The following is a 14,307-nucleotide window of genomic DNA, read 5'->3' on the forward strand; positions in this document are numbered from 1 at the left end:
ATATATGTGATTGCTGCTCTGTCATTGAAATAAATAAAAAATAAAAAAAAACATTTGTTTTAAGACAAGTCCTGTTGAGTTGTATTTTAACTTATCCATTACAAGTGTATGCACAGAGCTAAGTGTGCTCTTGCGTTTTCTGTCAATCATTGACTCAAGTTATTGAAGCTTAATGTGTTTGTCTGTATACAGTTCGTATGTTGAAGTAGCTTTCCACTGCAGTGTAACACTCACTCACTCACCAACGCTGACAGCTCGGCAGATAACACTCGCGGGATGTTTATACGAGGCAACGGCCCTTTTGACGCTCGCTGTGTGCGCAGGAGGGAAACTTTAAACCGATGCCAGTGGAGTGCGAGGAGTGGCCACTCAGACGAGCACATGCACTCTTTATGTCATCGCTGGTGTGAAGATGTAGAGAGCAGAGCCAGGTGAATGTGAGAGGAGATCATCATAATCATCTGAATTTCATCAGGGAAAAATCTCTCCTGGGGCTTCAAATACTCCTAGAGAGGACGTAAATACTGAGCAGGTTATTTACAGTGAAGGTTGATGATTGCAATTCATGGTTAAACAGGAAATGAGCACTAATCCGGTAAGTTTTCATTCATTTCTTTATTCATGTCAGTTTAAAGAACGTATTGTATAGAAACATGTTATTACCTCCTAGTAATTCATACTATAATAATACCATCATTGAAAATATACATTTAGAAATGTGAGGGATTAAAATGCAGTACAAATCTCACCCACACTTTTTTTTCTTTCATTTGAAAGAAGAAAATACATCAAATTTTTAAATCAAGAGGTTGACATCTTCGTTCTCATCTTGTATGCTCTGCTGACAGTATCCGGACTTAGGTCCTTATTTCATCCACAAAAATGACCAGAGGAAACTTTCTCCTCCCGGCCGTTCAGATGTTCAGCCTCAGTATGTTCATCACGTGGCTCCGAAACCCCCACCTGAGATCAGCCACTCCATTCCCAAACACAAAGGTAGTCCAGTCTCCTTTGCATTGAATTGGCAGGTTATACTGTTGTAATGATTTTAATAGAACTGTTAATTCAGAACATTTGTGCAGGCTTGAAGTGGGATTATTTCAAAAATGAATCGCCAACTAAATAAATCTATGTGCATGTGTATTTAGTGTAAAAATGATGTAAAATGACCTCTAATCAAAGGAAGTCGACAATGATAATTCACTCTCATAACTAAATATGGCAGAATTTATGATAGAGATTTGGGTAAAATTGATAAATCAATAATTAATCAGATGTACAGAATGAATGGGATAAACTTTATGTTGATTTCCATTTTCAGGACAGTCAGTGACCTTCACATGATCAAAAATACAAATGTGTTTCTCATTCAATTAATCATTATGATCATACAACATTCATTTCTGTCAGCCATAAAGGTGCAATCATATTTTGTATGTAGAATTCCTTGTACAATAAAAAAACAAAGAAAATACAAATGCTTTTATGAGACTAAACTGAGTTAAATCTGGCTGAAAAGGGGCATTACTGAACACTTTTCTAACAAGGTGGTGAGCTTGGTGTTAATGGGTTTCCAGTCACGGTGTGTGTGTCGTCCCGCAGATGTAAAGAAGCGCTGTGTGAAGTTCACTGTGGCTGCTGTGATCTCCCTGCTGCTCCTCCTGCTGCTGGCTGGGATCCTCCTCGGTTATTACTGTGAGTGCAGCGTTTATCCCACCTGTCCACTGTAATAAATCAGATAATATTACAACCTTTACACACACACACACACACACACACACACACACACACACACACAGTATAGTCTAAAGTCTTTCCCTCCGTCTCATCTTGTCCCCTAGATTCCTCGGCCTGTGTTCACGGGATGCAGTGTGGCGATGGGAGCTGTGTGTGGGAGTCTGAGTGGTGTGACGGGGTGAAGGACTGTCGTGGAGGCCAGGACGAAGCTAACTGTGGTAAACAGCCTCCTCCAGGGGCCAAAAGTCTGATAAAACACACCTGCAGTCTGTTTTACTTGCCTTTATATAGTCTGTACAACTTTAACAGCTGACAGGAACGCATTGATTTAAGTTTTGCTGACATCACATCAAAGCTCTGCGCCTTTAGTTTGGGAGCTCCATGTAGTTATACTGTTGATCGTAGTTTATCATACATACTTATGTTCTCTTGCTTTTTAAGCATCAGACACAACTAAAGACACCACAGAGAACGCTGTCGCTGAATGTCAGTTTTCCTTGTGTGATACACACAGTCCAGTCAAAGTGTTTTACTTGTCAAACACATGGTGTTACACAATGTAATTCTGATCAGTGAAATTCTTCTGACTTGGCAAGCAACAACTATGTAGTCGCTACAACGAAAAAAAATATCAGATTATTATTAAAGATCACAAATAAGGGCAAAAAAATGGCCAAAAAAGAATAGAAAAAGGCGAATGATAAGTATGGCAAGAATTAAACAATTATAGTACAACTACAGCTGTAGTCTTAGAGACTGTAGATGGGGAGTATGAACAATTAGAATAGTGTTAAATATTGTAAATACAAAGTGCATTAGTGCCAATGGATATGTATAAAACTGTACGTGGACTGGCTGCACCCACATTCCTCTTGTAACAAAATGTCAGCTGGGTGTTTGTGTGCTGCTGTCTCTCAGTGAGGCTGCAGGGCTCCAGCTTCCTGCTCCAGATCTACTCCACTCAGGGCAAAAACTGGAGGACGGTTTGTTCTCTCGGCTGGACCGAGCAGCAGGGGAGAGCCAGCTGCCAGCAAATCGGATACAGCAGGTGACACGCGCCTGTGTTTCACTGGACACTGAAACCGTGCTCCTCTATCATCTGACATGTGAAGGATTCACGTGTTTGAATGAATTTGTTGTGTTTCCCGTCACAGGGGCACGTATTTCAAATCAGGCCAACAGACGACCAACTCTGAGGATGGATACCTAAGAGTGAAGTCTGACTTCAAGTCTGATGTGTCCATACTGCAGCAGCTTGTCCTCAGGTCAGTGAACTGCTTAGCCTCTCAATGATAATAAGTGTGAACCCAATTCTACCTCAAATGTTTGTTTTTTTTCCCCCATCTGCAGTGATACCTGTCCTGACAACAGTGTGGTGACTCTGCGCTGTACTGGTATGTTATTATCACACATCCTCAAAACAAAGGACAGCAATGCAGAATCAAGTTGTTTTTTTTTATTCGAGAGAGGGAATAGTAACATAAACGCTGCATCATTGATACAATTCAGATATTCATCATTTGTTTCTGTTCATTTATTCATAGTCTCATTAAGTTATACAGTGGGTTAATTGCTCTGCATTTGTGTTGATAATTTGCTGCGGTTTTGGACATCTAATGTTGAAAAATGTTGTCTTTGTCTTTTTGATGGATTTGTGTGCAGGAGTCTTGCAGCAGGACTGTGTGTTGTGTGCATGTCTCCAACGTGGTTTCCCCATTACTGCTATCTGTTTCAGATCTGACAATGAATGTTAAGTGGTCCAAAATGAAACAATCAAAACATGTGAAGACAATGTTGTGGCCCGGAATATTTATAAAGGCCATATTACTACCAACCAGGGCTGCAACTAATGACTATTTTCACTTTCGACCTTTCGATCCTTTGATTAATCTCTCAATTAACTGATTAGTTGTTTGGTCAACAAAAAGTCCAAAAACAGGAGAAATGTTGATCAGTGTTTCCCAGACAAGATGACGTCCACAAATGTCTCGATTATTCCACAACCCAATAATATTCAGTTTACTGACAGAGAGGAAAAAAAAAAAATCACATTTAAGAAGTACCAAACACAGAATTCTGACACTTATACCTAAAAAAATGCCTCAAACTGATTAGTTGAGCATCGTTAAATATGATCATGATTAACTAACTGTAAGTTTGAAGACATCACTGTTCCGTTGGTTCACTCTCTTCTTTCTAGCATGACGTTACACTGCGGTATTTACACTGTGTCTGTGCAGCACCTGTTCGTCAAAGCTCTCTAACAGCACTTTTGTCCTCAGATTGTGGGAAAGGGGTGAACTCCAGCAGGGCCTCTGGGGGCCGGCCGGCCTCTCTAGGCTCCTGGCCTTGGCAGGTCAGCCTGCAGGTTGCGGGCTCCCACCGCTGTGGGGGAGCCATCGTCTCCCCCTACTGGATAGTCACTGCAGCACACTGTGTGGCCAGGTGAGGCCCTCTCATCACACTGCTCAGACCAGTGGCTGCTGTGTTCTCATCCACCTTGAATCTACTCTGTGCCGTCTCTGTTCCCTCAAGAGCCTCCAGCCCTGGAGACTGGACAGTGTATGCTGGGATAGTGGATCCGTTAGGCAGTCTGTTTAACCCTGCTTACTCTGTGAGCCGCATCATAGCGCACGAAGGCTTCGACAGTGCCACCCGCAGGAACGACATCGCTCTGATGAGGCTCTCTGAACGTCTGGACATCACAGGTGACAGAGAGATGGGTGTCACTGGTGTTTAGGCTGTCCGTGTTGATATAAATGGAGTGGACAAAATAATAGAAACACCTGTATGTATAACTTCATCCTCCAAAATGATCGTACAATTGAAACAACACCTCGCTCGAAGAAAAACATAATATTTTAGCCTTCACCAAAGAAGGATTTATTGCATGACTGTTGTGTTAGTCTGCATTACTCTAATTAAGGTGACAATTTAGCGTTTATTGTCCATCACTCTGTGGAAAGCAGCTTAATGTATAAATCCTCCATTTGTAGACTTGTAACAAGACTTTTTCTTTTTCTGGCAGCGTCTGGTAACATCAGACCTGTGTGCCTCCCAAATGTTGGTCTGAACATCACAGCTCCTCAGATGTGCTGGGTAACACGATTTGGCCCCACAGCAATTGGAGGTGAGAACTTAGTGGTTACATGAGGGACAAGACATTCCTGAAAGCAATGTATCAGAGATGAAATTTAAACATGAGATGTTTTAGTTCTGAAGAACTCAAAAGCATTAGTGGCGCAGCTTTTCCAGAACGCAGCTCTCCTCAGTGCTCAAAGGATTAAATCCAAGAAAGGTGAAGCAGCTTTTAGTTTCTACGTGCCTCACCTGTGGAATAACCTCCAAGAGTACCTGCGGTTGGCTAAAACTGTCAGCTCAAGGCTTAATACTTTACTGTTTACTGAGTTTTTTTTCCAATAAATCACATACAAAATGTCCTTTTTATCCTTAATTATTTGCTTGTTGTTTCTTGTTTTGTTTTTACTATCCTTTAAATGCAGCTTTAATAATCTAATCTCTGCCTGTCTTAATTTTAATGTATATTTATGCACCTGTAAAGTACTTTTGATTTTGCTTTGTGTCTGAATGATGCTCTGGAAATCGACCTGTTGTGCCTAGTGATCACTGTTGTCTGCTAAACTGTCTAAAAATACTTCAGTTAGATTAATTCAGTTCTTGTTGTTCAACAGACTCTGACTCTACGTACCTGACGGAGGCTCAGGTCTCTCTCATAGACATCGCAGACTGCAACAGCTCCATCGCTTACAGTGGCCGGATATCAAAGGACATGTTATGTGCCAGGGAGACGGGGGCAGCGACCGACCTGTGCCGTGTAAGACTACAACAGTGTACTGCTGCAACGCTCGAAAAGAAAAACAGATCTGCATCATGTTATAATGTGAATATTTTCACATTATTCAAATTTAGTAAACTCTGTGACAATGTAAAACATTTTGTTAACGTTTCACATAACATAACATGATAATGATTCATCTTTCTTTTTCTTTCTTACTTTTTCTGCCGGCAATGTGCTTCTGTATGAGACGAACCAGTGACACACACATTATTTTTTGATAGAGGTGTGAAAATATAGTTTAAATGCTGAAACAGCAGAAATGAAGTTGATAAACTGATCGAAAAGCAGTTTGTTTTAGTCTGAAGTGAGCACCCGGCGTGCCGCCACACTGGTCCACTGCCTTCAGGGTTGATATGTTTGGAGCGTCAGCTGCGAATACATTCTACAGATACACCCTCGAATGATCCTACAGAACAATGTAGGACAAAAGAAATCAGTGTTGAAACAAGCAGCAACAAACTCTTTATAAAGACATGTTTTCTGGTACAGTTCACCTTTTCTTTCACAAATGGAGCTGTGACGAACAAAATAGTTCCTGTTCTGTAAAGAATTCAAGGCATTTTCATGCTCTTGTGTAACGCGCTCTGAGGCGCAATCTAACAGGACCTGCACTGTGTTCTGTACACTGCTACAGCTTTAAATAAACAGCTCCGCTTTGTGACTTACAACACACCATTTATACAACTATGAATGTAAAGTTATAGCTCTGACATAGCAGCTGACCATGACATCATGTTTGATTTAAACTACTCAAAGCTTTTCATAGATCTTAATAGACATCTAAATGCTTCTTAAACTGAACGAAAAGTGATTGAAGTGTTTTAATTTCATCACAGAGAGATCGTTGTAAAGCCCTTGAGATGGAATGTTGTACACTTAAAGAGTGTTGTATGTGTTTACTTTTTAAAATCTCACTCAGTTTTGTGCTATGCCCTTTCTCAGGCTGACAGCGGAGGCCCTCTGGTGTCCCTGCAGGACGGTGTATGGTGGCTCATAGGGGACACTATTTGGGGGGAACACTGCACTGAGAAGAACAAGCCAGGTGTTTATGGAAATATCACCTACTTTCTGGACTGGATCTACCATCAGATGAGGGTAAAAACAAAGGAAAAGTTTAAACTTGTAAAGGGAGATTTCCGTGTTTGTATGTACATGTTATTACGTATATACGTTTTATTGTTAGCCAGTCAAAATAAGCCGGGTTCAAACTTTTATTTGGGCTTGGTCATTTGACATGGGAGCTTATGATTTAACATTAATTGATTCAAACGATTTTTTTTTTTAATGTAACAGCTCTAAATGATATCAATCTTATCAGAGTATCACATCAAACAAAAAAAAATCAATTTCTTTCTGTTTACAGAAGCATCAAGATGACTGATGACAGAACCAAAGACGAACTATCTGAGAAGAGGATGTTTGTTTTATTTTTATTGAGTATGCAAAAATAATATATTTAAAAATGGCTCAACAATAAGTTGTACTTGATATTACTGCTCTGCATCCTCCCAATTCACATCACAGCAGATGTTGGTATCAAACTGGTTTAAATTCATGTATTATACTCCGATGAACAATGTTTTCACATCATCTCATATTGTTTTATTTTTTGTATATTTATGTGAAATATATAAAATATATATTGTAATCTGTATTAATGTGATGGACACTGTTTATTTGACTTCAGTGATATTTGAGGCAGAACATGGAGATACCATGTGTGAACACAAGATGTCACTCACACCACATGAAGCTCGGTCCCACTGACTTAAAGTGCTCCTGGGTAACTTTTCACAAAAAAAGAAATGTTTATTAATTTAAAATGATTTACATCTTTGATTTGGTCACAACTTCTTTTGTTTACAGAACAAGTACAATTTTGGCACAGAAAAATACATGTATAAATAAGGGAACAACCAAAGACTCGAGTTTACCTTCACTTTGACAATTACACAACTTTAAACTTTGGCACGCAGTGACATATAGGTGCAGCTTCAGTCACGTCACTCAGGATTTCTACATAAGAAGCTGTCACTAGTGTAAAGAGACCACGTCTTCATTTCTAACAGGTCAGTTGGCTTTGTTACATAACTCACTGTAGTCCACAGGTACCCAGAGTGTTTCCTATGTTTCAAAACTCCTTTGGCTTCTAATTTAGTGTTTGTACAAAAGGTGCAACATGCATTTGTACCATCGAACATATAGTGTTTAAAAAGCAAAGATTTGGAATAATACTTAAATCACATTCAATCAGATTTCAATATAAAGTTGGACGTCTTATACAGAATTAGTAAAACTACATTAATACAACAAATTGAATAAAAGATTGAGAAAATATTGATCTTCAGATTTACATTACACTTTTGATTGACCGGAACAAAGTGCAATTCAGCAGAGTGAGTCTCAAACTGTTGATACTCTATTTGAGTCGGCAGTGAGCTGAGACTTAAAGGCACTGTAAACATGTGTATCTTCGAGTAATATTCATCCTATTAACAGTGATTGTTTGAGCAGCTTTTCCTCTTAAGTTCACCACAGAAAGGCACAAATATATATATAAATATATTCACTCCATGGAAGACTGGAGGTTAACTTCAAAGTGTAAGAAGGCACTAGAAACATTCCTTCACATCTGTAATCAGCAGATTTTCAACTGTAAAGGCTAATTTCAGGAGGCTGTATGCCTTCAGATATTAATAATACAGTTTGTCTGAAAATGAAATCATAAACGTTTAATTTGTTCAAGAGTGCACCAGTGGTTTTTCAGCACGCTCTGCCCTGTGATTGTCTGTAAGGCACAAACGCCACCCTTGGCTATTTTCATGTCGCTGTACATTGTTGCTGGTGAGATGTTTAGTGTGTATCAGAAATTATTAAGTGTTTCTGTTTGTGTTAAGGATGTCCTACATTCCCCAGAAAACCTTTGGACAGCTCAGAGAATGAGAGGCAAGAGAACATGCCTGAACTTTCAAAGCTGATGGAGAAAATTGCACCTACTGTTCTTCTTCTATCCTGGATGTTTATGTCTGTGTCAGAGTGTCTACATATGACCAATCATCAGTGAGAATAAGAAAGATACACCACAAAACAAGATATTAGAACCATAAATAATCACCAACAGATGTTTTTATAGAACTGCTTTAGGGTGGATTTTCCCTTCAGGAGGCAGTTGATCTGTCTGTGTCCACCTCTGTCGGGCAAACTGCTGTGTGCAGTTTAGAGTCAGTCAGACATTCAGAGCCGAGTGTCACTTTCAGGTGCAGGCCGGGCCTCACCCCTTTCTCCAGCGCCGTGCATGGGCTGCGCTCCCTGTCTCCCTGCCCGTTCACCCTGTGCGCCCGTCCCTTGCCTCTCAGTCACTTGATGCGGTGGCGCACCAGCGAGGACTCGTCGGTTATCTCCCCGAAGCGGTCTCTGCGTCGGCAGGGCAGGACAAGCAGGAGCAACAGTATGATGAGGATCAAGGCGCAGACCGCCATCAGGGCGTACGAGATCACCCAGAGGAGAGGCTCCTTCGGGGCCCCGCCGGAGCAGTTGGCTGCCACGTCTGCTGCTGAGAAGGGCCCTGCGATCTCGGACAGAGCTGCCCCACCATTCACTGCAGACAAATAGAAAACAGTTGCCAGACCTCAGTCAAATCTTAAGTAAAAAGGAAGATAAAGAAAAAACACACACCTGATCATGTAAACAGGGCTGCATATAATGATTGATTATTGATGAATCTGCTGATTTTTGTTCATGATTTGATTAACCATTTAGTCTATGAAATCCAAGTCCACTACGAGTCCACAGTGAAGCCATTAAAAGGTTCACATAGTTTTTCTTGCCGCTGTAAAAACATCAACTGCATTAACGATTAAGGTTAGAAGTCGATTTACTAATGGCAGCTTGATAGCAACACAACAGTTGTCTTAGACTGGCAGCATCAGTGAAATAATCTGTGGTTATATGCTTTATTCATGGACAACACTTTAATAGCTGAGAGTTCTCTTAGTCGACATTTTAGGAAACCAGCTGAGGAATCAGACCTGGCAACCCTACAGTCACAAGCCTGCATCCACAACCTTCAGCCTACATCTGCTCCATGTCTGTTTGCTCAATGTGGAACAAAAGTGATCTTTGTACTTGAAGATGAATGTGGGAAGCCTTGCCAAGGCTCGTATTTACACAGAACTACTGGGAAGTGGCATTGGTTAAGGTTTAACATTTGTTGTCAAGGTCATAATGAATGGGATATTTCCAAAGTCTCAGTCAGTGAACCTGCAAGTATTAGTACAGAGACCTTTACAGTACGGTTTGCTTTTTGAAAATGTGTCAATTTTGACTTCTGAACTGCAACAGCAACATTTACTATTGAAACCCAAAAAGAGACTCAACCTATTGCCTTTTCATAATAGCTTTAATATTTCCTGTGCTTAACAAATACGAGGTGTTTTACTGAATTTCATCCAATTTCCCCGCAAGGGACTGTTAAAGGTTCGTCCTATCTTTATTTTTTTATACAAGCACCCTGTAAATAGAAGGTGAAATAAAGTTTAACAGCTGTAGCAGGCTTTGAGTGTTTCTACCTCTGCATCTTTTTTTACTGTATGTTAGGACTTGCTTACACTAACATTTGACAGGGACTATAATATGAAGTGTTTTGGTGATTTCAGTGTATGTTTGTGCCTGATAAGGGGCATAAGGGGAGCCCCGAAACTGTAAAAATCACTTATATCCTAAATTATTTTTTTTATTGCTTCATACAAACACACGCACACGCACACACACACACACACACACACGTGATGCTGTCAGGCTGAGGAAAATATTTATATGGGTATAACAAACACTTTGACCATCCAAACCAAGATATACAGTGAATCAATTTGTGACCAAGCATCACTTAGGACCCACAAGAAGCATGTGAACGTGTGTGTATCTTTACAGACTCCGCCCTCTTCCATTATTTTTCATTTTCTGAGTATTTTGGTGTGTTTGGTCAGGGGTGTGTAGTAAAAGCCAAGAACTGTGCAAGGTGTGACAAAGTTATCTGCTGTCTGTCTATCATACCAGCTGAAAGCCTGTTTGACCGAGAACGGGGCTGAGCTACATGCATGCACAGGCTCAGAGGCAAACAGCCAAAAGGGGCCCTTTGGCTGTATTCACGCTAATTCTAGAGGGTTGTTTGGAGGGGTGAGCTCTTTTATTTTTGATTTAGAACATAACCACTGTGACACGATCGGAAAATTATATTTCCTGTCTCTGATTCACTGTTCTGTTATCACAAACGTCGCTAACTGTCTTTATTCACTCGTGAGCTGCTCGTTCACTCCATCTGTGCAACTGACAAATTCTAGATTTTCATCTGTATATGATGTTTTGACTCGTGAAATGAACAGTTTTACATACATTTCTGTGTCAGTAATAGCCCTGTATGTACTCTTACCTGCACAGCTGCTGAGTGCGAAGCCCAGTCTCCGCTGGGCACGATCGAACACCACATAGAAACCTTCCATAACAGTAGCGCCAATCACAAGGCCGTTGGCTGATGATGACACTCCGAAACGGAAGCAGTCTAACGTGCCGTCCACATCTGTGATTGGCTGGATGTACAACTGCAATATACCGGCCAAAATTATAGGAAGAGAATGAGCACTGATATGTGTTTTTATAGGTTGATGAAGAGTTCATGTTTATCCAGGTACCTGAGGCAGGATGGTGATGCGGAAGGACTGGCTAGAATTCGTGGCCCTTAGGTAGATGGACAGCTTGGGGAAAAACCTCCAGGGTGTCTCTCCTTTCATCCAGCAAGCAAGCTTGGTGCCGTCCCAGAACCCTGAAGAAAAATCCTGGATCTGAACAAGAAGGAAGAGGCAAAAAGGGCAGAAATAGAAAGAAATAGACAAAGTGAGACATGCAGGGTAAGAGGAAAAACAGACAGAAACAGAAGGTCAGGGTTTGCTGTTCTCTTTCATTTTTCCACTTGGGATTAATCTCCAAGGATGTGGATACATTAATTGAAAATGTTGCTTCCAGGTTCAAATTAACCTTGAGTACTGTTTGTGTGCAGTTGCAAGAGGTGAAAAATGTGTAAAGCAGAAACAGGGGAAACAAACAAAGCATGGGCGCACACACACATTTTTATAGCTGAAAAACTCCTGATTCTTCCTTCTCAAAGCTACTACGTCCTTGAAGAGTGAGTGTGTGCTATCCGCCCCTGCATCTCTTTGCTCTGACAACATGTTTCATCATTGTCTGTGGAGAGACAGCAACGTACCAGAGAACTGCGTGTGATGGCTTCTACCACTGCATTGAAGACGTTGACAGGAAGACGCAGCAGTGTCGTTCCACTGTCAACTATAGCTTTATCCATGTTGTACTGAAAGAGAGGGAGAAAGAGTTGAGTGCAGTAGGCTTTCTCCCAGTTCAGCAGGCCCCTATGGAAGGCCTTGAGCAAACAGAAAAAAAAAAAAAATACAAGGAAGTTCTTTCACGAGTGGGAAATAAACAGATTACATTCCTTTGCAGAACTGCTACTGAGAATCTGTTTCATTTCCGTGTTTTAACCTTGACACAGGAACATAATGCTCATCTCTACATGGTGATGTGTGGTAGAGATAATCAGGGAAGCATAGCAGAGTTTGAAGTTTACCTCTCTGCAGTCCAGGTCAAGATTCTGGTCGCCAACCTCCAGCTTCAAAACCTCCACTTGGTAGTACCACTCCTCTACTATAGGGGTGTACCACACTGACCCCCGATACAGAGTTGGTTCAGCCCCTCCCATGACCTGAGGAGGGAACAAAATGACTTCTTAACGCATTTACAGATGACAACAACTGGACAAAGAGTCTAGAAAAGGTTTATCCTCTTGGCAGAATAAATTAACACACACACACACACACACACACACACACACACACACACACACACACACACACACACACACACACACACACACACACACACACACAGCACCCTGCCATCTTATCCATCTGTCTGTATCAGTGGGTCACATGATGGAGATGCAGTGAGTAAGGCACAGAGGCCGTTGGTATAACCGTGACAGACCTGCTCTCAGCAGGATACTATCTTAGCTTAATTAGCTCCACTCTAACTAGACCGGGCCTCCAATGGAGAAAGCACATTGACGAGGATACAAGCAATTATTTTTCTCAAATGCACTCAGCTGCTATGTCTGATTCACTACTGACAGATTTATCTATTTTTGTCTGTGAAGATAAGTGCTCTTCCAGTCCATGTTAAATGCCCCAGAGACACTATTTGTATCACCAAAATACAGAATTAGAGGCAGAGATCATAAAAAAATATAAACAGTCCCAAAGACTCTGTTTAGGCCTTTTAAACCAAACCTTATTTGATATGATTATTTGATGAAACTTTTCTCTCCAGACGGCCCCTCCTGACTACTCACAAGACTGCCACCCGCTGGGTCAGCTGTGCTGCTGGCTGACAGTCCAGCACCACACATCTGGAGGGAAAAGATGTCAGGAATTCCCAGCTGTTGCACAACAGAGTTGAAGAAGGGCTCCAAGGACGAGTCAGGCTAATTGAGAGACAGGGGATGTGTTAATCATTAATTCTTTGAGCTTTATATTTGCATTTTAAGCTTTTAGTTTAGTTTTAGATTATTCAACTGACTTGGCGAACATTTACTTTCTCTTTACCAAAACATAGGCAACATATAAAGTATAATTGTAAAAAAAAACGTGAACTGGAAATGCCCAACTGAACGGAAAAACTAAAGTTACAGTGGACATAATATTGTGTATCCTGACACAATTACATGACTTCACAAAGTTAAAAGAAGATTCAAGGCTGTAAAACCTTGGAGGGTATGAAGGAGACAACATTTTCTGGACATTTTTGTACTCAGATGGGTTCTTTAATATCAGTCCTGTGCCATCATGTCATGAATGACAAACAAGGCTCAGGCAGATTGAACCTGAGCACTCAGGAGACACCGACAGTACAAAGTGGTCAGTGTGGTCATATCTGCTCCTCAATCACTGGCATTTGATCCCAAAGGTTGCCATAGTCAGCACAGAATGAAAGAATGTATTGTGCTGGTTTACGCTGTCGTCACCCTCATCCCTTCAACACCAAACGATCACGTTAAAGAAAGTTGACACTTTCAATAACATTTGAGTTATCTAAGTCCATTAATTAACCTGTAACCTTTTTTACTGAAGTGGTGCACCATGTTGGGTCATACTTTTCAGTAGGTATTGTCCAATATTCAGTGTAAAAAAAAAATTAAATGAACAAATATTACCGCAGAGCACTGAGGATACAAACTTACACAGGACAAGTTAAAGCACCAAAAGTGAACCAAATCTGAGATTTCAAAAGAAACTTGAATACAAAAATCTAAAAGAAAAAATATGAATGTGGAGATAACATTTCTGTTTCTGTCATGAAATGACCATCACCACAAGCCGACCCCTAACCCTAACCCTGTAAAACCATCATGGGACAGTAGTAAGTTAAGAAATACTGACTGATACACTTTTGCTATTATCAGGTAACATGTTATTTCTTCTCTGTGCCTCAGGCAATATTAACACATACAGTTTTTATTTTGCCTTATTGTAACAGGTTAGTCCCACTGAGAGCAAGGATTTCTTTAACAGCTGAGACTTTGAAAAGACTGGCTTAATTTGTCTGTTTCTCGCATGTATCAAACTGTTTCATGAACTTTATACAATCTC

General features: G+C 40.7%; 2 protein-coding genes across 2 annotated transcripts in view; one reads left to right on the top strand and one right to left on the bottom strand.

The window, feature by feature from the left end:
* Positions 1-296: 296 nt before the first annotated feature.
* On the top strand, positions 297-7,224 carry LOC119009941 (transmembrane protease serine 2-like). The gene is made up of 13 exons (XM_037081699.1): positions 297-595; positions 849-996; positions 1,603-1,695; positions 1,842-1,955; positions 2,656-2,785; positions 2,892-3,002; positions 3,088-3,131; positions 4,020-4,182; positions 4,273-4,445; positions 4,766-4,867; positions 5,430-5,572; positions 6,539-6,691; positions 6,960-7,224. The coding sequence occupies exons 1-13, from the start codon at positions 566-568 to the stop codon at positions 6,975-6,977; spliced, it is 1,422 nt and encodes a 473-aa protein (XP_036937594.1). The 5' UTR covers positions 297-565; the 3' UTR covers positions 6,978-7,224.
* A 160-nt stretch (positions 7,225-7,384) lies between these two features.
* The window catches only part of bace2 (beta-secretase 2), a 13,068-nt gene continuing 6,145 nt past the window's right edge, over positions 7,385-14,307 (bottom strand). Inside the window, exons 4-9 of the mRNA XM_037081686.1 lie at positions 13,011-13,142; positions 12,231-12,365; positions 11,856-11,957; positions 11,284-11,433; positions 11,025-11,193; positions 7,385-9,194 (exon numbers count right to left, since the gene is read on the bottom strand). Of these exons, the coding sequence (XP_036937581.1) occupies positions 8,953-9,194; positions 11,025-11,193; positions 11,284-11,433; positions 11,856-11,957; positions 12,231-12,365; positions 13,011-13,142 (930 nt within the window). The 3' untranslated portion in view covers positions 7,385-8,952. The remainder of the gene's footprint in view (positions 9,195-11,024; positions 11,194-11,283; positions 11,434-11,855; positions 11,958-12,230; positions 12,366-13,010; positions 13,143-14,307) is intronic.

The sequence above is a fragment of the Acanthopagrus latus genome, chromosome 2, assembly GCF_904848185.1.
Source record: "Acanthopagrus latus isolate v.2019 chromosome 2, fAcaLat1.1, whole genome shotgun sequence".
Lineage (NCBI taxonomy): Eukaryota > Metazoa > Chordata > Actinopteri > Spariformes > Sparidae > Acanthopagrus > Acanthopagrus latus.

Bases quoted from the DNA above. Each gene is read 5' to 3' on its own strand.
- LOC119009941 (XM_037081699.1), top strand. From the start codon at position 566: ATGGTTAAACAGGAAATGAGCACTAATCCG. The intron at 596-848 runs GTAAGTTTTCAT...CTCTGCTGACAG, and splicing joins AGGAAATGAGCACTAATCCG to TATCCGGACTTAGGTCCTTA. The intron at 3,132-4,019 runs GTATGTTATTAT...TTTTGTCCTCAG, and splicing joins GGTGACTCTGCGCTGTACTG to ATTGTGGGAAAGGGGTGAAC.